Raw genomic sequence first — 27,728 nt, forward strand, 5'->3', positions numbered from 1 at the left:
AATAATTTGATTATGCAGGAAAGTATTTATATAGAGTTCCTTTCCCAAAAGAAGCATTAAAAATTGCCTTATTCCTCATTCTTAGGTACTTTTATACTTTTAAGGTATGAGCATTTTGAACAATAACCATTGCTTATAATGGGTGATTGAAAAAATTGCCATATACAGGGAAACAGATTTTGATTGGAGTTGCCATTTGTTTTAATATTCAAGTCAGAATTCAGATTTCTTTAAATTTTAGAAAGGCAATAGGCACATATGCCATATTTTGCATTACATCTTGGTGGCTTGGGTCAGTACTTCATAGTCACACACTACACTAAAACATTAACATTACGTGAATAAATTAAAAGACTATAGATAACTTGTTGAGATCAGGTTTTGTTAACAGATTTGTTCTAGTCAGGTCATGTTTTGCTATCAAATATTATGTATAACTTTTAGTTTGTAGAACTTTTTGGCTTTTGGAATTGGGGATAAGAGATCATAACAGAAACATTCCACTATATATGTATATATCATAAGAATATGTAAGTATATCATAAGAATCAGATGTCCATGGTCTCTTATGTTGCTTATAATTGCAATGAAAAAATTCTTATTTTTCAATTTTCCTGTGGAAAAGGATACTGAGTGATTTAACTTAGCAGCAGAGCCCTTTATTTTCTGTATGGAGTCTTATGTAGAATCTTCATATAGAACACAAATAAACAGTGTTATATTAGTATAAATTTATTATTTATAAACTTATATGTATAATTGAATCCTCTTGCCCAGCATCAGTGGTGCTTTTCCCCCAGTATATCAGGTACCACTGCAAAATATTTTTCTACTATTCATTTACTTGAAACTATTGAGTACTTCTTTTAAACACTGCACTAAACTGATGGTATGAAGATGATTAGGAGTCATCCTTATTCTCAGGGTGTCCATAATCTAGTTGAAGAACTAGACATATAAACAATGAGTTAAATGAAATACAGAAAAGTACATAACATATAAAGCATCATGGGAATACAGAATAAATAGCTACTGACACTGTAAATTTCAAATTAGTGTTTCTAAGAGTATGCTTAAAATTTAGGAACAGAATGAAGACAGTCTTGGAGAGCAGCTATTTTATATTAAATTTATATCAAGCACAAACAGGTTCAACTTATCCAAGTTATAATACTACTACACATTTCTAACAGTATTGTTCATGCACCAATATCGTTTAATACATGGTTTGGTTTTTTTAAAAATATTCAAGCAATGCTCCTTTTTAAAATTCAGATACCATCTCATGAAATAACGACTGTAAACTCTTAATTAATCTAACCTTTTATTTGAAATGATTTTTTTTTACAAAAATCATGCAGTTTTAATCCTCTCCCCCCAAAAAAGTACAAAAAAGAATAAAATACCAGTTACCTACTACTGGGCTTAAGAAATAAAACATTGCCAACACATCTCCCTTCTTTCGCCACCAAAGACAACTACTGTCTAAAAGTTCATATTTATCATTTCCATGCATTTCTTTATATTGACCACATACATATACATTCTTAAGATATGTCTTACATATTTTCCAATTTTATATGTTATCATACTGTCATTTTCTTATTCAAGATGATGCTTCAGATTCATTGTCATTTTCACATTTATATAGTTTTTTTTAATGAACTATAGTTGATTTACAATGTTGTGTTAGTTTCGGGTATACAGCAAAGTGATTTATATATCTGTGTGTATATATGTATATACATATAAATGTTCTTTTTCAGATTCTTTTTCATTATAGGTTATTGCAAGATATTGAGTATAGTACCCTGTGTTATACAGGGGTCCTCGTTGTTTATCTATTTTATATACAGTAGTGTGTATATGTTAATCCCAAATTCCTAATTTACTGAAGGATACACTAAAGGAGAATAAAGTTTTCAACTTTCCAAAGTACAATTTAATATAATGTACATATTTTTGACCCAGTAATTTCACTTCCAGAAAAGTATTCTAAGATTTAAGAAAGAGTATAAAGAAGTAAATACAAAAATGACTGAGGAAGCTTTCATTGTTACTATAGTACAGACAGTTTAAATGTCTACAAAGAAGGAATTGAGTAAATAAATTATAATTTATTCATAAAGTAAAACCTAGGTAACTGCTTAAAATAATGAATTTATCATGCATTAATATGCAATTATATATTATTAAATGAAAATAAGATTTATATCTATGTGTGATATATCTATTATATCAAAATGCTATGCTATACTATGTAATATGTTTCAATTTAGGTAAATAATCTGTGAAAAAGTCTAGAAGAATGTGTTTTTAATTTTTAATTACATCTAACTAGAACTATATAGACATTTTTACTTTCCAGTCCATAAAGATAGGCTTTCATTTTAGAATTATGAGCTTGTATTATTTTATAATTTGTAAAAATCAGTTAAATAATTCAATATAGTACACGATTAACATTCCCTAAGTGAAACTGTAGCCATAAAGGTGGGCAGCTGAAGCAGAACATAGGTGAAGTTGCTGGAGTTGATGAGTTTAGTTATCTTTGAGGCTGGAAATTGGATGTGTCATCCACATGCATGATGATGGCAAGAGACTGAGTGTAAGGAAAGAGAATGAATCATATTATGATTTTAATAAGCTATGCAGAAAGTGATGGACAATAAGAAAAGCCATAGGGCAGTATTGAGATGGCATGAATCTCAAATGACCAAGGCTTTTGGCATGAAGATGGAAAGAAGATAGTCAGGAAGGAGCAATAGGGAGCTGGCAGAATGTCCACATCACTCTAGACCCTGCTGCTCAGTAATGAGTGGCCTCTGAAGACAGGGCTACTAGGTAGGCCCTGCTCCCTGGGGAGACCTAGTCAGAAGGGCCATCCAGGGAGGATGTTTCAATTCATATAAAGATTTATTGAGCCAGTACTACATGCCAGTTCCTGGACCAGTTCTTGAATAATAATCTAATGCTTATAGGAAAGCACAAGGGGAAAGGTTACTGAATGAAAAGTAAGGGGAGAAGAAGCAGATAGTAAAATGGACATAAAAGTTTATGACAAGATAGTTTGTGTGGGTGTTTTCTTCTGGATGGTGATTAAGAATAGTTATGATAATAATGTTCCTATCATAAAGGCTGCCCTGCAGGATGAAAGGACAAGTGCAAAAATGAATGACAGTTTTTTGAAGATGCCAAAATATATAGTCTTTTATTGTAGAAATACCAAAATTTATCTGTTCTGTTAGTGATGAACATTTAGATTGTTTCCATTGTTTTCTGTCATTACAAGCAATACTGCTATGATTATTCTTGTTCATATTTGTTACGTAGACTGGGGACAGTTTCTCTAGGGTATGTCGTAGGAGTGGGATTGTTGGGTTGGAGTCTATGGGTATTTTCAGTTTTCTATGTAGATATTTGTATTATCTGAAAGTAATGATTCCTTGATTATTTCCATTGTAGGCTGTATACCTTTTATTTTTCTTTTCTATCCTGCTTGCTAGGACTCCAGAACAATACTTAATTAACAAACATATATATATAAAACAGGATCATTTTTTTGTTACAGTTAGTTCCACAACCCCACTATCCACAAGGAGTTGGTTCCAGGACCCTAGCAGATACCAAAATCTGTGAATGTGCAAATCTCTTAGTTGGCCCTCCATATCTACAGATACAAACCTTTGGATACAGAGGGCTGACTGTACTGGTTTTAAAATAAATTCTAATTTTTCCTTATTAAGGATGATGTTTGCTGTAGTTTTTGATAGATACACTTTTTTCTTTTGCAGGTTAAGTAAGGTTTTTTTTTTTTCCATTCCTAATTTACTGGAATTTTGGTTATGAACCATTCATCAGAAAGTTGGTTTGATGAATCATCAAATGTTGGATTTTATTTAATGTTTTTCTTTATATATTGAGATAATCATTTGTGTTTTCTTCTTTAATCTCCTAATGTGGTTAAAATACATAGATTGATTTTTTTTTAATGGCAAACCATCCTTGCATTTCTAGGCTAAACCCATCATGAGTATGAATTGTCTTTAATTCATTGCTTGAATAATTTTTTTCTTGGTCCCCACATTTTGATTCTGAATGATGAAAGAAATCAATATGTTCTTGGAGTATTATTCCATGATGATTTTAAAATCTTGGCAGCTACAGTTCAGAGTAATTAACTGAAGTAATCAGGCTATGTTCATTCATTCATTCATTAAAACTGCATGTAAAAATTCCACAGGGGGAAAAAAACTACTGTTTGATTGCCAATACTTTGTTTAGTATTTTTGCTTCTCTTTTCATAAGTGAGTTTGGTTTGTAACTGTCCATTCATATGTGGTATCCTTTTTGATTTGGGTGTCAAAAGTTGAGGAATGTTCTTTATTTTTCTTATTCTTGGCAAGAGTTTGTATAAGATAGGAATTGCTTGTTTCTCAAAAGATTGATGTACTGCACCAGTAAGATAATTTGGGCCTGTGTCTGTTGTTAATTAATTAATTTGTTTATATGTTAAAATGTTTTAATGTATTGAATCAAGAATTTAGAATTCTATTTATTTGTTTTTAGTTTATTTCAGAAATATTATTGTATGATTGTCCTTTTCACCTAAGACTTCCTGTTGATTGGAATAGAGTTTATAATATATTATTTTAAAGTAACTTTACTGTATTTGCAATTATTCATTTTTATTTCTGCACTTTGTTTATGTCTTCTCTTTTTCCTTGATCAGTGTCTGCAGAGGTAATGTTGTTAGTCTTTACAATGAACTAAAATTTTTTGATCCTTTCTATTATATATGTTTCTATTTTTTTCCCTTTGAGTTTTTTCTTATACTTTTTTCAAATTCTGTGTTTTTCCTGAGTTTGTGGGATGAATGCTTATCAAGTTAATTTTCAGCCTACCTTCCTATGTAATGTGAATTTTTAAGGCTAGAAAATTCCATCTGAGTATGGCATTAGCATTACATCCCATAAGTCGCATTCCACTCATTTCATTGTCACTTAATTCTAAATATTTTAAAATGTTTTGCTTTAATCCGTATGTATAGTCTTTTCCAAATATGTGTGTGTATATATATATATATATATAGAGAGAGAGAGAGAGAGAGATGTATGTATATTTATATTTGAATAAACTTTTAATCCTAGAACAGTTTATTAGATTCTTACAGAAAAATAGTGAAACAAATTCCCACATTAATAAATTCATTATTGAGTTGTGGTTAGACAGCAGGTTTGTCTGATATCTATTACTTTAGATTTGCTTTATGGCTCAGTGTATGATCAGTTTTCATATGTTTCATCTGCTTGAAAATGATATGTTTTCTGAAATAATTGGGTACAGGTTTGGCTGTAATTCTCTATGTTAATTAAACTTCTTAATATGGTCTTTCATATCTTCTATATTCTTACTTAGTTTTGTCAGTTACTGAGAAAGTTATTTTTAAAATCTACCAAGATTGATAATTTTCTGTCAGTTTTATATATGTATACACAAAGACACTTTGAGGCTATGTAGAGGAATGTGGATATCTAGAATTATTTTATCAGTTTGTGAATTTACTTTCTAGCATTTTATAGTGGCCCCCACTTTTTAAAATTTTCTAATGTTCTTTTTAGGTAGTCTGTTTTGATTGATACTAAATAAAACTAAAACTTTTTTTAAGGTTAGTATTTGTCTGGCATTTTTTCTTCCCTTTAAATCCAGCCTTTCTGTTTTTATGATTTAAAGTCCTGTTTAAAGCGCATAGCTGTAATTTGTTTCATTATTTTTAAAATCTATCCCCACATGTTGGGGATATTTCTTTTTGTTTTACAATTTCTGTTTATCTGTTTTCTCTGTGATTCACTTTTGCTACCTTCTTTTGGATTTATTAAGTGATTCACCCCATTTTTCCCTCTGTTATTTTAGAAGTTACATGCTATTTCCTTAGCAGTACCCTTCACATTTTTACATGGATAATTAATTTAATGTCTAAATACTCAGGAAATCTTTTCTTGGATTTTTAAACATTTAGCTTGTCACCTCATCCTCTGTCCTATATGTTTTTATTGTCTAGTTATGTTTGTTCTGCCTTTTTTATCTCCAAAAACAAACATTACAGTTGTCTTATAGTCAGTGTTTCTCTGGATTTACTCATGTGTTTACTAGTCTCTGTGCTCACTAAGCCTTTGTTTATGCCAGACCTAAATTTTATTTCTTGTGAAGTACATTTGGTCGTCATTTTTCACAGATTCTGTATTTGCACATTCACCTACACACTAGACTATTTTTAACCTGAAATCAGTCTTTACCATGCTTTCAGGGTTATTCGTGAACATGCTCTGGCAGTGAAGAGTTGGGGGCAAAGGAGCATGTTCCCAGCTGAGGGTGAACATTCTGATGCTCTGCCTTCTTATTTCAGCTCTCATACTGTAAACAAGTGTCTTTTTCACTTTCTGTCAGGTGCCACTTTTTTTTTTTTTTTTTTTTTTTTTGCATTTTGTTGGTAAATTTGCTAATCCCTAAGTATAGTGTTGAAGTGCTGTATAGTGTTCCTAAGTGCAAGACTGTGATGTCCCTTATGTAGAATATACGTGTGTTAGATAAGCTTCTTTCAGGCATGAGTTATAATGCTTTTGGCCATGAATTCAATGTTAATGAGTCAGCAATATATTAAGTAAAATGTGTTAAAACAAAAATATACGTAAAACAAGGTAATGTATTCATAGGTTGACAAAAGTGTTATGACCAGAGTCTCACAGGAACCTAACCCTGTATTTCCTCTAGGAGCAATGTTTCTGTACTCATTAATTCTCTGTTTGCAGTGGTTTCATGAAACATAGCTACTGTGAATAATGTGAATCCATTGTACATCCTTTGGAAGTTACTTTAGCATTTTGTTTGAAAATTGTGGTCAGACTGATTTTAGTTCTTTTATAAGTAATCTGAATTTTTACTATGGCTTTTTGAAATATTTTAGTATTTGGTATTTAAAGGTTTGCTATGGTGTGTCTAAGTGTGGATTGATTTTTATGTGTCCTGCTTAGGATTTTTTTGTTTGTTTGGCTTTTTGTTTTGCTTCCCAAATCTAAAAGATTTTATTCTTTTTTTCATCAATTATGGCAAACTCTCAAGCATTATCTCTTTGAATGTAACCTTTTACACATTCTCTTTATTATGTTTTTATGTTATTCCAGATATTAGACTTTTTAATTCTATTTTCTTTATCTTTTATCCTCTCTTTCATATTAACCTATTTTTTTTTACTCTAATCTTATTTCAGATCTATATCCAGGTTGCTCATTTTCTCCTCAGTTTGTCTAATTTTGTTTATCTAGTTTGCTCTGTCCCTAGCCGTGAGCAAAGGCCCATAATGAGTTAATCTTGTCATCTCATCTTCCTTTGCCAGCTAATAAAACTTCTTTCTGTCTCATCCTTATCGTAGTGTTGTAGCCTTCAAAGGTTCTAGCTTTACTCAGAAAATTCATTTCCAGCATTTCATTTTGTGTAGACTCAATAGGGGCCTTTGTCTTCATGGGCTTCAGTGCTTACCTGCAACTGGTATTTAGTTCTTTGTTTCTTTCTCCTGAGTATTTTCCTTTTTTCAATCCATGCTCTGTATTTAAAGGACATTTGTTGTAGTTTATCCAGTTTTTCAGGGTGTTTTTCATAAATGTCTAGGCCTCCATATTTATGGAAGTGGTTCATGTCTCTTTAGGATGAAACGGAAGAAAGTTTTATGGTATTAAATGGACTTTTGTAATGGATCTCCTATTAATTTTTTTGGCTAATTTATATCATGATCAATCTTTATTAATATTAAGTTAGAGTTGGCTTTAATAGGCATTCAGTAGTCAGTCCTCAGCATTGGTAGTTTAGAGTAAATTTCAAATTTAAAGGATACTGAAATAATTCTTTAAAAAATAGCAAATAATATACAGACTACATGAATTCATCTAAAATAATTGGCTGCTTAATTCAGCTTTTAACTATGACTTTTTCTACAGAGACATCAAGTCTATTTGGGAGATGATTTGGGAAATGAAAAATTTATTCCTTTTTTTCTTTATTTATTTCCATCTGTATCAGTGATTCAGATTCTCAGCAGGGTTTGATTTTGCCGTCCTCCCCAGGTGACATTTGACAATGCCTAGAGACATTTTTGGTTGTTGCATTTTTTTTATTGAGTTATAGTCAGTTTACAGTGTTGTGTCAATTTCCAGTGTAGAGCACAATTTTTCAGTTATATATGAACATACATATATTCATTGTTGCATTCTTTTTCATGATTGTTGCATTTTTGTTTGGGGGATGCTAGTGCCATCTAGTGGGTAAAGGCCAAGGATGCTGATAAACTTCCTAGAGTTCACAAGGCATCCCTCACAACGAAGTATTTATCTAGCCCAAAATATTAATAGTACTTAGGTTGAAAAACCTTATTTATAAAAGGAGCTGTAAGTTTCTCAGTCACCTAGCTGAAACCGATAAATCTTAAAAATGTAAAGTATAGAATTCATTAAAGTTATTCCAAAATTCACACATATATGCTTATTTTCTTAGGAATTTTAGGTGTATCTGTTGTTGATAAATACTCAAGGTAGCAAATTCATCACTCTCATTATCCATAAATAGTTTATTTAGAACCATGAAGCCATTGAGAGATGAACAAGGTTAATTTATGATTTAGCTTTGGCAAATAATCAAATAATTCTTATTTTCTGATGGTGATATAATCAATCCAAAAGTCAGCCCTTTAAACTATATAGTGTATGGGTATCTTTCAAAAAAATGAACCTACATCTTTTTTATAGATGTCCCAAAGAAATACAGAATCAAGGTTAAAAAAGAGTAGATGTTACATTTTTTAAAGAGAAAACAAATGTAATCTTCCTAACTAGTGATTTAATAATGATACAAAGCAGTTGGTTTTGAAGTAGTCCACATTGTGTTGTCATATTCATGTGTTTATATTTCATATTTGTTTTTGTGTCATGAAATTGGAAATTTTATGCTATTGCTTATTGGGGTCTCACTGAATGGAGCACTTTTCTTGTCATTATATGTTTGTCTTTTTTAATTAAAAATGTTTAATCTTAAAATAGTTTTAGACTTAAAGAGAAATTACAAAAATAGTACAGAGAATTATTTTATACCCTTTACCACGCTTCTCCTTATGTTAGCATCTTACATAAACATAGTATAATTATTAACCAAAGGAAATCCACATCACTAAAATATTACTAACTAAACTACAAATCTTACTTGGATTTCACCAGTTTTTCCCCTAATGTCCTTTTTCTGTTTCAGGATCCAATCCCACCTTGCATTTAGTCAGTGTGTCTCCTTAGTCTTTTACATTTTGTAACAGTTTTTCAGTCTTTCTTTGCTTTTCATGAACTTGACATTTGAAGAGAACACTGGTCAGTAATATTGTAGAATATCTCTCTCAGTTCAGGACTGCCTGATTTTTCTCTTGAGTAGACTGAGATTATGTTTTTGACAACAGCACTGTAAAAGTAATGCTGTACCTTTCTCAAGTTCATTATTTCAGAAGGTAAATGAAGTTGAAATGTCTTATTACTGGCGATATTATCACTTGGTAAAGTGATATCTGCCAGATTTCTCTACTATACAGTTGCTGTTTTTCCTTTTTTAATTAATATCCTCACTGTTAATTTAATTATGTTTATTTTAATAGAAAACAAATGTGGAAGAGATAAAATTATTCTGTTTCCTCAAACACTTTGTTAATATTTGTTTAAATAACATAATCTTATCTGATAGGTTTTATAACTTTAACATCTTGTTTTCAGGTAGTTAGGTTGGAAAATGACTTAATTTTAACCTTAACATATATTTTCAGAACACCTATTTAACTTGAAGTTTGCTGCAAAAGAACTTAATAGGAATGCCAAGAAATGTGATAAAGAAGAAAAAGCTGAAAAGGCCAAGATTAAAAAGGTAAATCATTTTCAATCTTTTTACTTTTTTTTAAACTCATGAAATGAGCACAGTTAATCATGGAAGAGTGTTTGTTTCAGTTTATTTTACATTTAAGAAAGATTACTGGCTTTAGAATTCTAAGCTAAATATCTATTTAAATAAATTTATTTATGACATAATTAATAATGGCTCTTTTTTATTTCTACTTATGTATGTATGTATAGCTCACAACAAGAGTATGACTGTACTGTTATCCTACTCTTCTGTTACTTACGTCTAAAGACTGTCCTTTGGTTTATAGCCAGAACCACTGTTACTGAGAAATATAAAGCCTGTATGTAACAGTAATATTTAACATTTTTGTCTTATTTTAACTTCTGTAGCCTCTAAAGTTTTATATATAAACTGTGCATGGCATTAATGTATATCGTGGCCTGCGTATTTGCTAGGATTCATAGGACTTAGCATATAGTTGTACTCATGATATATTACACTAAAGGATACAGAGGGAGAAGGCACATGGGGTGAAGTCTGGAGGAATCCAAGCTTAAGCTTCCGAGAGTTCTCTCCCAGTAAGGTCACACAGGACAAGCCTAATTCCTCCAGTAGCAAATTATGACAACATGTGTAAAATGTTGTCTACCAAGAAAGTTCTGTTGTGACTATAAGTCTAGGGATTTTATTGGTAGTCATGTAGGGATCCTCTGCCTAGCACACACAAAATTCCAGTCTCCCAGATGGAAATCCAGTGTTTGGCATAAACCATATTGTCTGTATAAAGAGTCCAGGCACAGTGAGTCACACTTAACATTTCAAGGAAAGATGGGAAACCACCCCAAATCAAAGTTCCTACATGCTAGTCAGATGCAAAACTTGTAAGTAGACCTTTCTACGTACAGCAGACTCAGGCTTGCACATGTGTATTTATGTATCCTATTTTTAATATTTTATTAACTTCGATACTCAGATCTTTGGTAATAGCATATATCCAGCCCTTAAATTGAGTCACTTTGTGTATTTTTTTTCATTTTTCAATTTTATTAGGTAGAATTGTTATAACTTAACTGCACATATACAATGTATTGCATATGAATACATATACACAATATACTGCACATATTTTTAAAATTTACGTATATGTACCGTTCATTGTTTCTAAGAACGTTTAGAGCTTTAGCTTTTTAAACTTACATAGTTATCAAAGGAATAAATCCAACCACAAAATAAGAATTAATTCAAAAAGATACATACACCCTGTTATTAACAGCAACATTGTTTATAATTACCAAGATATGGAAGCATCGTAAGTGCACATCAATAGATGAATTGATAAAGAAGATGCAGCATATATATGTAATGCAATACAACTCACCCATAAGAAAGAAGGCTAATTTGCCATTTGCAGCCCTTCATTCACTTTTTTTTTTTTCACTTCAAAAACCAGAATTTTATAACTGGTATAAACATTTCCATTGCATCGAAAACAACAGAACACCTAGAAATAAACTTAACCGAGGAGATTACCTGTACTCTGAAAACTGTAAAACACTGATGAGGGAAATTGAAGATGATACAAAGAAATGGAGAGATATCTTGTGCTCTTGGATTGGAAGAATCAACATTATCAAAATGGCCACACTACCCAAAGCAATCTACAGATCTTGCAACTCCTGTCAAAATACTCACGACATTTTTCACAGAACTGGAACAAACAATTCCAAAATTTATATGGAGCCATAAAAAACCCCGAACTGCCAAAGCAATCTTTTGTAGGTCTTTTTTTCTCCCCTTCTTCTTTTTGTTCTCTTTTCTTATGGTTTGATGACTAGAGAAGTTCATTTAACATTTGTTGTAAAGCTGGTTTGGTAGTATTGCAATTTTTAGCTTTTGTTTACCCGTGAAGCTTTTGATTTCTCCATCAAATCTGAACGAGAGCCTTGCTGGATAGAGTATTCTTGGTTGTAAGTTTCCCCCTTTCATCATTTTAAACATATCGTGCCACTCCCTTCTGGCCTGTAGAGTTTCTGCTGAAAAATCAGCTGATAACCTTATGGGAGTTCCCTGGTACTCTATTTGTTACTTTTCTCTTGCTAACTTTAATATTTTCTCTTTATCCTTAATTGTTGTCAATTTGATGACTATGTGCCTTGGTGTGCTCTTCTTTGGGTTGATCCTGTGTGGTACTCTCTGTGCTTCCTGGACTTGGGTGACTGTTTCCTCCCCTAAGTTGGGAAAGTTTTCAGTTACTATCTTTCCAAAATTTTTCTGTTTCTTTCTCTCTCTCTTCCCTTTCTGGGACCCCTATAATGTGAATATTAATGTGCTTCACATTATCCCAGAGTTCTCAAACTATCCTCATTCCTTTTTATTCTTTTCTCTTTTTTCTATTCTGCAGTAGTGATTTCCACTAATCTGACTTCTAGCTCATTTATCCGTTCTTCTGCCTCGTTTAGTCTGTTCTTGGTTCCTTCTAGTGTGTTATTCATTTCAGTGATTTTATTCTTCAACTCTGGGTATTCTTTATATTTTCCAACTCGCTAAAAACTTCACTCTGTGCATCTATACTCCTCTTGAGTTCTCTAAACATATTTGTCATCATTACTTTAAACTCTTTCTCAGATAAATTGCCTATCTCCTCATCACTTATTTCTTCTTCTAGGATTTTATCTTGTGCCTTGGCCTGGGAGATCCTCCTCTGCTGCCTCATATTGTTTATCTTTCTATTTGTATTTTTAGGTGGATAGTTATGTTTCTTGACCTTGGAGAGGTGGCCCTCTGTGGGAGATGTCCTATGCGTCCCAGCAGTACACTCCTCTTTTGTCACCCAAGGGCTAGGGTCCAGCCAGTCCTAATGTAGAGTCTGGCCTGTCTGTGGATTCCTTCCACAGGCTTTGGGGTTGTTGTTTTCTTATGTCTGGTATCTACCCCCTGGTGGATGAGGATGGACTAGAGGCTTATGGAGGTTTCCTGGCAGAGGAGCCAGTGCCTGCCCACTGCTGGGTGAAGCATGGTCCTGGACCTCTCTGGTGGGTAGGGCTGTATCTAGAGGCCTTTGTGGCTTAGGAAGTGTGCTGATGGGTGGGGCTGTGTTGTTTGGCCTGAGGCTTCCCTACAGGCTGTTGGGTGGGGCTACGGCTAGGTGCTAATGATCCAATCAAGATGTCAGCCTCCAGGAAAGCTCATGTAGATGAGCACTCCCAGAATGTGTGCCACCAGCTTTTATGTCTCCTGGGTGAGTCACAGCAGTCCCCTACGTCCCCAGGAAAACCTCCAATACCAGCAGGCAGGCCTGGCCCAGGTTCCTATGGAATCACTGCCTCTGCCTTTGGACCTGGTGCCCTCGAGATTCTGTGTATGCTCCCCAAGAGAATGAAGTCTCTTTTTCCCCCAGTCCCATGAGGGTCCTGGAGCTAAGCCCAGCTGGCCTTCAAAACCAGATGCCCTGGGGTCTCCTCCTCCTCCCAATGCCAGAACCCCAGGCTGAGGAGCCTGATGTGGGGCTTAGAGCTCTCACTCCTGTGGGAGGGCCTCTGCAACTTGTTTATTCTTCAGCTTGTGGGTCATCCACCTGGGGAGTATGGAGCCCAATTATATTGTGAGCACGCCCCTCCTGCCATGCTGCTGTGGTTCCTTCTTTATGTTTCCAGTTGAAGATGATCTTCTTTGCTAGGTTCCAGTCGTTTTCCGATGCTCTAGCAGTCACTTGTGGTTTCGTTGTAGTCACGAGTTGAAGTGAGCTCGTGGTCCTACTACACCATCTTGACTGGAAATCCCACTTTGTGTTTTTTATCTCTATTCCTAATAGAGAAAACTTTAAGGGAAAAAAACTTTCAGAAGAGGAGATAAAAGTAGTTAGGCTGAGTTAGAAGAAGAGGTAAACTTAAAATTGATTTATTATCATCATGCTTTTCTAAAAGTATAGGCCCAACTATTGCAAGGAGAGAGAAAATATAAAAAAGATCTAACATTTTTGTATCTTGAGGAAATTAGAAATAATCTAAAAATAATTTTTGAATTTTCAAATCTCAGGCAAGTACAGCAGTACTAAAATACGCAGATTTCCAATAAACAAAGTCCAGGATGAGATGGTTTTAATGGTGATTTATACCAAACATTTAAAGAATTATAAAAAAAAAAGGAATTACAGTTGACCCTTGAACAACCCTGATTTGAATTTCACAGGTCCACTTATACACAATTTTTTAACAAATACATACTACTGTACTGCAAGTATCCAAGGTTGTGGAGTCTGCAGATGTAGAACTGCAGATACAAAGGCCAACTATAAAGTTATATATTGGTTTTTGACTACATGGGGGGTTTGCACCCCTAGCCCCCAAGTTGTTCAAGGGTCAACTGTAATACCAACCTCAAACTCACTCATCCAAAAAGTAAAAGAGGAGGGGGACACATCCAAACTCACTTAATAAGGCCAGCATTGCCCTAATACCAAAATGAGACACAGAAACTACAAGAAAAAACACAGGCCAATATCCTTGATGAACATAAATGCAAAAATCCTCAACGAAATAGTAGCAACCAAATTCAACAATGCTTTGAAAGGCATTAAAAGACAAATGCAACAGTGCATTTGATTAAAGGGGATTTATGTGGATTAAACAGAATTTATTTAATCAGAGACTATGATTAAATGGGATTTTTTTCAGGGATGCAAGGATGGATCAACATCCACAAATCATCAGTGTGCTATCCACATAAACAAAATGAAAGATAAAAATCATATTTCAATAAATGCAGAAAAAGCATTTGACAAAATTCAACATCTATTCATGTTAACAACTCTCAACAAAGTGGATATAGAGGGAATGTACGTCAACATAATGAAAGCCATATATGAGAAGCCCACAGCTAACATACTCAAGGAGGAAAAGCTAAAAGATATTCCTTAAGATCAAGAACAAGACAGGGATGCCCACTTTCACTGCTCTTATTCCACATACTGCTGGAAGTCCTAGCCAGAGCAGTTAGGCAAGAAAAAGAAATAAAAGGCATCCACATCAGGAAGAAAGAAGTAAAGCTGTCTCTATTAGCAGATAACATGATACTATATATAGAAAACCCATGATAGTATATACAGAATACCCCATCAAAAATACTGTTAGAATAAACAAATTCAGTAAAGTTACAGGACACAAAATCAATACACAAAAATCGGTTGTGTTTCTGTAATCAATAACAAACTATTAAAAAGAAATAAAGAAAACAATCCTAAGAATTTTCATCACAAGGAAAAAATATTTTTTCTATTTCTTTAATTTTGTATCTATATGAGATGATGGATATTTACTAAACTTATTGTGGTAAAACATTTCTTGAAGTATGGAGTCAAATCATTATGCTATATACCTTAAACTTAATACAGTGCTGTATATCAATTACATCTCAATAAAACTAGAAGTAAAAAAGAAAACAATCCCATTTCCAATTGCATCAAAAAAGTAAAATACCTAGGAAAATTTAACCAAGAAGATGAAAGACTACACATAAGACTATAAAACACTGATGAAAGAAATTGAAGAAGATGCAAATAAATGGAAAGAGATTCCATGCTCATGGATCACAGCAATTAATATTGCTAAAATGTCCATACTCCCCTAAGCAATCTACAGATTCAGTGAAATCCCTGTCAAGAAACCAATGGCATTTTTTTACAGAAATAGAACAAACAATCCTAAAATTTATATGAAACTACAAAAGACTGAATATTCAAAGCAACCTTGAGAAAGAAGAACAAAGCTGAAGACATCATGCTTCCTGATTTCAAACTATTATTACAAAGCTATAGTTAAGTGAAACAGCATGGTATTGACATAAAAATAGACACACAGATCAGTGGAACAGAATAGAGAAATCAGAAATTACCCACACATATATGGTAATTTATTTGCAACAAACAAGCCTAGAATATACAGTGGGGAAAGAACAGTCTCTTCAGTAAATGATGTTGGGAAAACTGGACAGCCATATTGCAAAAGAATGAAGCTAGACCACTGTCTTACAGCATATGCAACAATTATCTCAAAATGAGTTAAAGATTTGATCTCAAGACCTGCAGCCATAAAACTCTAGGAGAAAACATAGGTGGTAAATCTCCTTGACACTGGTCTTGACAATGAATTTTTGGAATTGACACCATAAACAAAGGCAACAAAAGCAAAGATAAACAAATGTGGCTGCATCAAAGTAAAAAGCTTCTGCAGAGCAATGGGAACTATTAAAAAATTTAAAAAGCAACCTATTGAATGGGACAAAATATTTGCAAATCATACATCAATCAGATAAGGGGTTTATATGTGAAATATGTAATGAACTCATACAACTCAATAGGAAAAAATCTGATTAAAAAATGCACAGACATTTAAATAGACATTTTTTAAAAAATTACAAATCACCAACAGGTACATGAAAATGTTCTCATCATCACTCATCATCAGACAAGTGGAAATCAAAAGCACAATGAGATACCACCTCACACTTGTTAGAATAGCTGTCATCAAAAAGACAAGAAGCAACAAGTGTTGGAGAGGATGTGGAAAAAAGGGAACTCTTATGCACTGTTGGTAGGGATATAAATTGGTGTAGCCACTATGGAAAATAGTATAGAGGTTCCTCAAAAAATGAAAATTAGAACCTACCATATGGTCCAGCAGTTACACTTCTGGGTATTTAAAGGAAAGAAAATCACTAAACTCAAAGAAATACATGCACCCCCATGTTCATTGCAGCATTATTTATAATAGCCAAGACATGGAAACAACCTGTTGTCCATCGATGGATGAGTGGAAAAATAAAATATAGAATATGTACATATATGTATATATATTTATGTATGTATGTGTGTGTATGTGTATATATATATATATATATATATATATGTATATAAAGTGAATATTATTCACCCATAAAAGGAAGGAAATCTTGCCATTTGCACCAACATGGATGGACCTTGAGGGTGTTATGCCAAGTGAAATAAGTCAGACAGAGAAAGTCAAATGCCATGTGATCTAACTTATGTGGAATCTTAAAAAAAAACACTCATGAATAAAGAGGACAGATTTGTGGTTGTTGGAAGAAGGAAATGGGCGAGTCTGTGAGATGAGGGAATGTGTGAAATGGGTGAAGATGGTCGAAAGGTACAAACTTCTAGTTATAAAATAAGTCCTGGGGATATAATGTACAGCATGGTAACTATACTTAATAATACTGTATTGTATATTGAAAGTTGCTAAGAGAGTAGATCTTAAAAGTTCTCATCACAAGAAAAAAAAATTATAACTGTGTGTGGTTATGGAAGTTAACCAGGAGAATAAAACCTTGGAAAGTGTTGAGTTTACATGTACTAATATATTTATCACATTGGTTTTTGTATTATTGAATAATTGGAAGTAAATTAAATACCCAGCAATCAGATATCTTATTGATCCATGTTCTCTAATTTCAGTTGCTTCTGTGTTGTATCAGTTTTGCTATACTGGTGTACCATCTGAACTATTTAATATTTTTCTTTAAATAGACTTTTAACTTTATACCTGGCCATGCCTATTACAGTATAGCAGGAAGCATGGATCTATGCTAGTTACATCCATTTGAAATATACATTTAAATGAATGCATAATTAAAATGAAGTACTTATGTCTGTGTAACATCTAAAATCATTTTATGTACTATCGGTATAGTGTTTGTACCACACACAAGGAAAGTCCTGATTAATGGTGCATCCATACAACACAGCCTTTAGAAATGATGATGTAGTTATCTATTTATTGACTTAATTGAAAATCTTTCCTTAACTAGGTGAGAAAACAATATACTCTTATGCATGTACTTTTGTAATTTACATTCTAGTAAATAGGTTTATGTACTTGGAATACTTTACACTAAAATATTAATAGTGGTAATGGCTCAGTGATTATGGGAAATATTTTAAACTTTAGATTCGAATTTCTTAAAATGTTAATGAGCATATATCTTCTAATCATAAATAAAAAATTTAAAAATTATAGATTCTCCTTTTATTTCCTAAAAAACTAATTCTAAAAGCTCTTAAATATTATTAAAATATGTTAATTGGGGTTTTCCTCTTTTTTAAAATTTCTGTACTTTTGGTCCCTTTCTTCACCAATATTTACTTTTGGTCTTTGTCTTCACTATTTACTTTTCCTATATTTAAAACAGGCCATTCAGAAAGGTAATACAGAAGTTGCAAGAATACATGCTGAAAATGCAATCCGCCAGAAGAACCAAGCAATTAATTTCTTGAGAATGAGTGCTAGGGTTGATGCTGTGGCAGCCAGAGTTCAAACTGCAGTAACAATGGGCAAGGTAAACCTTAATATCTGTAAATAATAGGAACTCTTGATTTAAATTATTGAAGGTATTAAGAGCTGTCAGAAATCTAAATCTATTGAAAGGTGCTACAGGGTGTTGGTAAGGCTTTTATAGGGCAGGGGAGGCATAATCAAAATGCTTAGTGAAGAAAATTATTTTGGCAGTGGCTTTTCAGCTAGGGTCTGATTAGTTGTCTTCTAATGAAGAGTCAAAGATAAAAGTCAATGCCTACACTAGAAATACATACTGCATTTTTACTGTTAAGGAAATGGTAGATAAATTTATAAGATGATCTACAAGTAATTTATTTAAGAGACTACATAAATTTTGAGATTGCTTATATTATAGGATTCTCAGTCTTTTTTTTTTTTAACTCCCAATAGGTAACCAAGTCCATGGCAGGTGTAGTTAAGTCTATGGATGCTACGTTGAGAAGTATGAACCTTGAAAAGGTAAAAAAAAAAAAAATGATGTTCTGCTAGAATCTTTTCAGTGTAAGTTTTTCCTTATGACTATATTTATTTTTGCAGATTTCTGCCCTGATGGACAAATTTGAACAGCAATTTGAAACACTGGATGTTCAAACACAACAAATGGAAGACACAATGAGTAGTACTACAACCCTAACAACACCACAAGTAAGAATAGTTTCTCTACTTAAAATAACTTTTTAAATTACCCAACTTCAAAATAAAATGGCTTTGTGAGCCTAAATCATCTCTAGAGTGTTAAGTAAACATGATGTATCCCCAAAATGCAAGTAGGAAATTATGCTCTGACCCAGGATCTCTGAGGACATGTTGGAAGACAGTATTTCCTATCTTGTTTTGACATTCTAAGAATCATAATAGGTCACATGTCTAGAGGGTCTAGAACTTGATTCTACCTTACTGCTAGTGGGTCTTACTGATGAAGGCATGGCACTAGAGGCTAACTGAGGCCAGTGGGTATTAAATATTATCCTAAGCCTCAGCTAATTCATCTCATTTGCAAGCATTCTGCTTCCTGCCTGCTCTTTCGGTATGTTATTTATGCACAAGCCACAGGTGAACAAATAATAAATTATAAGATCAATTATTTTCAGAAAACTAGGGTTTTTTCTAGGATGTTGTTGAATTTGCAACTTAGAGACATGGCACAGAGAACATTAAAATTTGAAACTAGTTTGGATGTCACACAAGCCAGAAACAAAGTTTTTGTGAAACTTAAGTATTCATATAGCCAATTAATTTCATTATCACTGTTTTTGATCCCAGTGCCTATCATATGGTTAATTAAGTAAACAAAGAACTTGTTTTCACTACTTCAGATGATAATATGGAAAAATATAATTTACAAAATAGGTTAGGAAAAAATCAATAGCCATCCATCAAAATTTTACTGCAGATGATGCCTTTCACTGAGGTAAATAAGAGAAAAAGCTATGTTCTGGTTTTAGAGTTAAGAAAGAAAGAATTAATGTGTATGTCTTATAGTGAGCTTATATTTAGCCATTACTTTAATACCTACTCTAAATCCTTTCTCCCCAAAGTGTGGTGCAAGAATCATGAACATCTGTATCATCTGGGAGCTCATTAGGATTGCAGAAATTCAGACCCTGTCCACAGATACATTGAATCAGAATCATTTTAACATGATTACCAGGTGATTTTTGTGCACTGATTTTGAGAAGTGCTGTTCTAGAGTTTCTGTCTCTTACTCAAGCACCGTAGGTGATTTCCAGGTAATTTTATGGTCAAGTTCAGGAAAACACAAATGAATTAGAAAAATGACTTATAATCAGGACACTTGATCTAATCCATAGTCTGCCACTAATTAAGTTTGTGACCTTAAAATACTCACTACGTTGGGTCTCAGTTTCCATAGCTGTAAAATGTATGGGTTGGATTTGATGATATCTAAATGCCTTATAACTCTGAAAAATCTTGAGATCATTCATCTAACATTTGCTGAGCACCTTCTCCTGCTTCAGGTATTGTGCTAGGTTCTGGGGACCTTCAAATATGTACAAAACATTCTTCATAAAGAGTCAGCCAAAACTTACAGCAGAAATGGAGAGGGATCTGGTTGAACACGCTTAGATGCCCAAATTCTTATACCATGCTAATGAATAATTAGAATTAAATTGGCATATTCACTGTGGAGAAGAAATGTGGTAATATCTGCAGTTCGTTCTTAACATAGCAGTCAGAGTAATCCTGTTAAAATAGTTCAGATCATGTCATTCTCCTGCTCAAAACCCTTCAGTGGCTCTACATCTCCTTCAATTTATAAAAGCCAAAATCTTTACAATGGCCTATAGTGTCATTTTAGGATCTGTCTCACCCTGCTTCTCTGACCTTATCACCTATGTTTACTCATCACTCTACTCAGGTACTTGGCCTCCTTGTTATTTGTCAAACACACCAAGTACATTTCTTCTTCAAAGTCATTCCACTCACAGGTTCCTCTGCCTGAGTCTTCTTCCTCCTGTTTTGTAAGCATTCTCATTGCTGGCTCCCCTACCTCCTTCAGTTCTTTGTTTCAACGTCATTTTCTCAGTGAGGTCTTTTCTGACCATCCTACTTAAAAGTAAAGCAAATGGCACGCCCACCATGTGCCATACTCCCTATCTGCCATCCCTGCTTTATTTTTGTCTAGTGTACATATCACTTAATACACCACATAATTTTTTAGAAAAAGTTTTATCTGCTCCCACCCCTTTCACATGCACACACTAGAATGTAAGCTTAACAAAGGCAGGGATTTTTAGCACTGTTGTTTATTGATGCATCCCCAGCACTTAAAATGATATCTGGCATAAAGTAGGTGCACAATTAATATTTTTTAATAAATCAGAGTATATGAAAATGCATGTAACCTGTAACCTAGTCCTTCTACTTCCAAATTTATACACAAAAAATCCCCTACGTGTGTATAAACATACTTCTATATGAGAATGTTCTGTCTAAATGTCCATAAATAAAATAGAAAAATAAAATTGGGAATATTTCTTTATTGCAGTAATATACAGCAGTGAAAGTTAATGAACTAGATTTCTAGATCTCAATATAACTAGATTTTATTAGGTTAAATGAAAAAAGCAGGTTGCAGAATAATAAGTATACATAGTATAATGCCATTTAAGTGAATTTGAAAAATACAAATATTGTTATTTTAGATATGAGGTAAAAACAAAATGATCTAAGTATTTGATATTTTATCTAAGCACATAAGTATTTGATCTATTATTTTCTGGACTTCCTTTGTATTTTGGAAATATTTTGAAAGTGAATGAAAGAGAATAAGAGAAACTAAGACCCAACAGCATTATTAGTGATTTGTGTAAAATCATGTACCATGTTAGTGGTACAGCTGTGACTACATCTTAGAACTCACACCTGTATGTTCAAAATACTTTAACTAAGTTAAAAACAAGGTTTTTTTTTTAATCAGACTCTATTTCCTGAGAACTCCTATATTATAGTGAATATCTCAGTAATTATATTTTATTCATCTCTAGATATTTTTAAAAGAGTAATTCTTAATATCAAATTTGCATCAACTAGCAGAAAGAACAGTTATGATTAAAATTTAAATCTGTTACATTTTAAATACAAGCAAAGTGGGTTAGAACAGAGCTTTATAAATTGCTTCACTCCCTTGGAGAGCTACATTACCCAGATTCAAATTATAATGTGAATATCACTGCTAATATTTTTCATGTAACCTCATAGTTTAAGGCTATAATTTAGCATTATTCAGAAATAAATCATTTTCTGAGATAATTCAGCTCCCTCTGGTGGTAAAAAAAATACTTTTTTAAAAAAGCTTTCTTCTAAAAATTGTAGACCAGTTCCCCCTTTTTGAAGCTAAATTAGAAACAAAAACTACCCAACAAGCAAATATCATTTAAATACAAATTCTTATTTTCTTGTTCTAGAACCAAGTGGATATGCTGCTTCAAGAAATGGCAGATGAAGCTGGGTAAGAAATTATTCAAGTGCTATTAGATAATGTTGATTTAATAACTACACCAGTGGTCAGAGTTAGGTTTTGACCCTAGAATTTAGTGCTGGAAGGGCCTTTGGAACAATCATCCAGCAACTTGTCAAGCTCATAAAAATATAACTTTTTTCAAATCATCCTAGTATTTTCTTAAAAATCTCTGGAGATAGATTCAATTATTGTGTGATAAGAAATTGAGGAAGGTGATTGAGGGAGGAAGGAGTGTTTAAAATTTCTTCAGTACCTTCTGTGTTCAGCATATAGCAAATGATTACTTTTTTAAAACTAGGATCTTCCAAAAGAATTCTACTATGATCAGGCCATTAAGTCTTAAGCCCAGTTTGAGTCCTGCAAACTGAGCAATATGTGCAAAATGTCCAAGGGGTTCAAAAGATGGCAACATTTCATTATTACAGATGGTTATTTGTTTTTTTTTTTTAAGTAAATAATTGGCACCTTTTGTGGTACTGCTATTAGAAATAGGGTGTCTGTTAAGAGGCTATTTATTTTAGGCCCTTCATGTTAGAGGGGAACGACTTGTATGCTACAGAAGTCGTATCAGTTTTCTCTGGTATATTATTTAGTTCAAGAGAACATTATAGTAAAGAATAAAATTTTTTTCAAAGATAGAGATTAAGACTGAGTGATACTAAAGTTTTATGCTTTATCTTCAAAGGTAGAGTAATAGATTGAAAGAGATTTTGTACTCTTTTCTCCTGAGAAGAGAAGATTTGAAGACACCTGGAAAATAGAGTTGATGAGTATTATTCGTGTCTAAATTAATGCTTAATTGGAATGAACAGTTAAGTTTATCAGCTCTTTAGATCACTAATGTATCTATCATTAGTGAATTAAAACCGAGGTTAATAAACCAGGTTTACATTATTTGAGAACAGGGCTGGAGGTTAAGTTGTACACTATTTTGTTTTTTAGTATCCTGACATAGCCCATATACCAACAGGGAGGTAGTAAGAAAGGTGATTTTTAAGTATTGTAAAAAAGACCAAGGCATGTGTCAGAAGACTGTTTTAGTAATATGAGGCTAAGGACTTGTTTCTGTTTCTACCAAAGACGAAGAAGATTGGGCTTGAAAATACAGATGGGGAGATCTTATAAAATAAGTATTGCCGTATTACAGCCTTGCCAACCCTCAGTGGAAATCAAGTTCAGTAGAAAACTTTTTGATAAGATTTAGAGTAGAATTTCTCAACCTCGACACTATTGACATTTTGGGCTAGATAATCCCAGGGGCTGTCTTATGTATTGTAGAATATTTAACAGCATCCCTGGCCTCTACCCACAGGATACCAGTATCACCCCTCCCCCCAGTTGTGACAGCCAAAAATGCCTCCAGACATGGTCAAATATTCTTTGGGGGTGTGGAGCCAAATGGAGAAAGATTTCTTATGTCAGTGATGGGTAGTAGCTGGAGCAGAAGAAATAGGTAGAACACTGATGTTGAAATACTGATGCCCATCCTTAAAGATGTTTATTCACATTCTGTTTTATTATAGCAAAATTTTAGTATAGCATCTTTACCTTTTAAATAACAATATTTCTGTAGAATCTCCCAATGACTATTAAAGTTACTACATTCACTGTAGTGTTTTCAAACTGGATTTGGCGTACACTGGTCTAGATACAGGCAGAAAGACTAGTTTGTATCCTAGAGAAGTAGTTATAATAGAGATTAAAATAATGGGCCTTGGAGGCAGACAAACCTGGATTTGAATCCTGTCTATCACTAGAGTGACCTTGGGCAAGTGTCTTAAATTTTCTAAGCTTCAGTTATATAGTTAGATGCAAGTAATGATTTCTACCAATGGTAGCTCAGGAGCTAAACACTAAACTTGAAATTAGCTCAGATGTTAAATATGGATGTTGATCCTAAGGCTACATATATCTAGCCTGTTTTATCTTATTTTGGCATATTATTAATTTTCTTTACAGTAGGAGACATATAGTAATCTCCAATAAATGCAGTATGTTGGATGACCATTGTTTTGGTCTTTTTTCAGACGACTAGAACATTTTCCTGTCTTTTATTAGCTTTTCTATCATAAGATTATCATCTACATGGGTCGCCATTAGGGCTCAACAAAAACTCTTTAAAAATAGTAAATTCATTTATCCTAAGGTGGACATTCAGAAGATGTTTAAGTTCTGTTCACATTAATAAAATTGAATCAGTATTATGTTTATTTAAATTAAGGTAAAATACTAGATGGAATATTCAAGTTTGCAATAAGCCTATTTTATTGCTTATTATAATTAGATAAGGAGCAAGATGCCTATATTAACATTCATTTATGTTAATTATTTTTAAATTGTAGCCTTGATCTCAATATGGAACTACCGCAAGGTCAGACCGGTTCTGTTGGCACAAGTGTTACTTCCACAGAACAGGTAGATGTTGGATTTTATCTTCATTTGTATGAACTTGATGAATGAATTAAATATATATGTATTCATATTTATATATAAATAAGTATATTCTCCTTTTCTTCTTTTATAAAAGGTATTTTTCTACTATAATATGACATCATAAATTAGCAAAATGTGATTAGCCTTTAACTTACTAATGATGGACATTTTCTATTTGCATGCATATTTCTTTTAGAAATTGAATTTGCTCCCCTTCATAGCCTTCTGCTCTATTAAGTTCTCCATTTATTCTGAAATGTTTTAAAAAACTAAACTATCAATGTTGGTTTTTGTGTGAATTCTTGAGATGATATTTTAAATCTTATTTAAATATAAACTATTTAAAATATTAGTGATTTATATTTGTCACAGCCCTATGACTTTCGAAATTTGTTTTTTCCAGGATGAACTATCACAGAGACTTGCTCGTCTACGTGATCAAGTGTAATTTAAAGAACTGGTGCTTTTGTTTACTTCACTTCTAAAATATTTTGTGTGTATATATAGATAAGTTTCACTTCAGTTACACTGAGAACACCATCTGTTACAGAATGCTTAAACATTATTTGTATATAATGCTTTCTTTTTACCTTGCTGTACTTTCCAATAAGAATGTCCAAAGGGTTTCCACCTTGACAGACTTTACAGTTTTGTATATTATGTTGAAAAGTGTGAGACAGTTTTTGTAGATGTCTTTGAGCTAGCATTAACTTGTTGTATATGAAACATCTTCCTCAAAAATTACATGAAAAATCTAGCATCAAAGTACTACAGAATAAAGTAATTTATACAGAATAAACTATAAAATAAAGATTATGGTTTCTTTTTAACTCAAAGTAGTTTTACATCTCTGTCTGCATTCACACGTGATGCATAAAATTAAAAGCAGGGAAAACATGTTTACTTAATATGTTTACATAACTGAAAGTACCTCATTTAGTGTCATACAGTGGACAATGCTACTTTTTGTGTTTTATGTTTGTTTTTACTATCCAAACAAATTCAGTTGACTTTTAATCTGTGTTCATCAGCTTTTGAATTTAGATTATTATGAGAATTTTTACCCAGTAGCCTAATGAATATTATTTAAATTCCTTAAATTAAAATTTTTTTCATTGATAAAAAATCAGCAAAATTAAAGAAATTAAGATTTTCTCATTTAAAAATATTTCTCTTTGGTAAATATCACTGATAAGACTCAGAAATTCAACCTTTCATACTTTCAAATGAAATTGAAACACATTTTTAATGATTCTCCTATTTCCACTCAACCCTTGTTAGGTTGTGTTTTAAAAGGAGATTAATTTGCATGGCCTTAATATCATTTACATTTCCCACATAATTGTTGATTGGTTTTCGAGAATCTTGGCCTGTGTTTTTAAACCAAAAAAAAAAAAAATAACAAAGTTGAACCAACTCTAGTTACAACTACAGTTGACCCTTGAACAATGTGAAGCTTAGGGGTTCTGAGCCCCTTCTGCAGTTGAAAAACCACATACAATTTTATAATTATGTTGGCCCTCTGTATCTGAGGTTCCACATCCAGAGATTCAACCAACTGCAGGTTGTGTAGTACTATAGTATTGAAAAAAATCTGTGTATAAGTGAACCCACACAGTTCAAACTTGTGTTGTTATGGGGTCAGCTGTACTATAAGTTCTGGTTGAATGTGTTCATTCTTTTATCTTAAACAACTTGAATAACTGGAATAAATGAAGTGGAAATAAATTATAATGAAAGTTTTGCCCAGTGATGCAAATAACTTCCAGCCCAATGGAGGTTGGTAGCATAACATAGAGGGTGGATGAACAGAAAAGTCATAAGATTATAAAGAATGCTAGACTCTGAAAGGCCAAGATCCTTGGGGAAAAGCATTTGATGACCAGCTGTACTACTTGCCATCTCCCCAAAAATACCTGTATTTTACCAAACTAAAATGAACAAATTAACACATGCCTGCAATTTTCTGATGTAACAGCCTCGGATATGGAGAAGTGACCAAGTTATATTTTAGACAGTATACTACTAATCTAAATTAAGTAGATAACGTGATTTTCCTTACTTAATGTATGATTGATCCATGAAAGAATTCCAGTATTTCATGAAATTCTATTAAGAGCAAATGTATTTCGATAATTTTTCCATTATAAGTCATGAAAGCATTCAAAGTGCAATTATGGAGGCTCTTTTTTGTTAAGTACTCACCATTCATATATGATGTTTCCTACTATAGATGAGAGCATATATAAATGAAGATTATTTTTTACTGGTTAATGAAATGAGAAATTACTCTCTTGCTAAGTTTGGGTTAAACCTATTTAACATTCTTGGTAATTGACTATATGATGTCACCTCAATGTGGTAATCTTCCATTTTGTTTATAACTGATACCTTGTCTTTTCTACTTAAAGGGTAAGTTTATGTGTTTATATTTGGAACATCCCAGAGAAGCATAGAAGAGGTTAAAATATCTATAAAATAGAGTTTTCTTATTTTCCATTGGTGGGAATTGTAGCTTTTGTTCTTTTGACTTGAATAAAAATTTTTAAATTATGAACATGGCTTACTTAAATCTAGAAATATAAATGATTCTGATCTAAAGATAACTGCTCATAGTTTTATTTAACAGCAATATCAGATTTATCTTTTAAAAATATTGTTCTCTGGTAGACACCCAAGTTTTACTTTTGGATTCATCTGTTATCTTATAAATATAATAAAAATTTCTTTCTTACAATTTGTCCTTAGACCAATAGCTGCACAACCTGTGAACTCTTAGCTTGTTAGTATAAATTATATTTCTAATTTGATAAGTGATTCAAAAAATGAAAAATAACACATCCAGTTATGCTATTATGAAAGGTAGACATCATAATTTTTAGTTCCCTATCTAATTTTCTTCAGATTTTTTCCTAAGTATTTGATTATATCATTTGGTAGAATGTATAAGTATAATTAAGTGCTCAGACACATTTTGCATCACCTTCACCCTTTAGAAAATGTGGCCATTATTTAAAGCATTCTTAAAAAGGACCCCTGAC

At 32.7% G+C, this 27,728-nt stretch overlaps 1 protein-coding gene across 3 annotated transcripts in view; it reads left to right on the forward strand.

Annotated features, from left to right (window-relative positions):
• Nucleotides 1-27,293, forward strand: part of LOC102512748 (charged multivesicular body protein 1b-2) — a 33,493-nt gene extending 6,200 nt beyond the window's left edge. For 2 of the 3 annotated variants that reach the window (XM_032474970.1, XM_032474968.1), the window contains 8 exons: nt 9,848-9,945; nt 18,124-18,270; nt 18,660-18,728; nt 18,807-18,914; nt 19,808-19,920; nt 22,199-22,242; nt 24,597-24,669; nt 25,091-27,293. In XM_032474970.1, coding sequence (XP_032330861.1) covers nt 9,848-9,945; nt 18,124-18,270; nt 18,660-18,728; nt 18,807-18,914; nt 19,808-19,920; nt 22,199-22,242; nt 24,597-24,669; nt 25,091-25,172 — 734 coding nt within the window. In that variant the 3' untranslated portion in view covers nt 25,173-27,293. The remainder of the gene's footprint in view (nt 1-9,847; nt 9,946-18,123; nt 18,271-18,659; nt 18,729-18,806; nt 18,915-19,807; nt 19,921-22,198; nt 22,243-24,596; nt 24,670-25,090) is intronic. The other variant, XM_006193799.3, reaches the window with a different exon arrangement.
• The last annotated feature ends 435 nt before the right edge of the window (nt 27,294-27,728 follow it).

The sequence above is a fragment of the Camelus ferus genome, chromosome X (assembly GCF_009834535.1).
Source record: "Camelus ferus isolate YT-003-E chromosome X, BCGSAC_Cfer_1.0, whole genome shotgun sequence".
NCBI lineage: Eukaryota > Metazoa > Chordata > Mammalia > Artiodactyla > Camelidae > Camelus > Camelus ferus.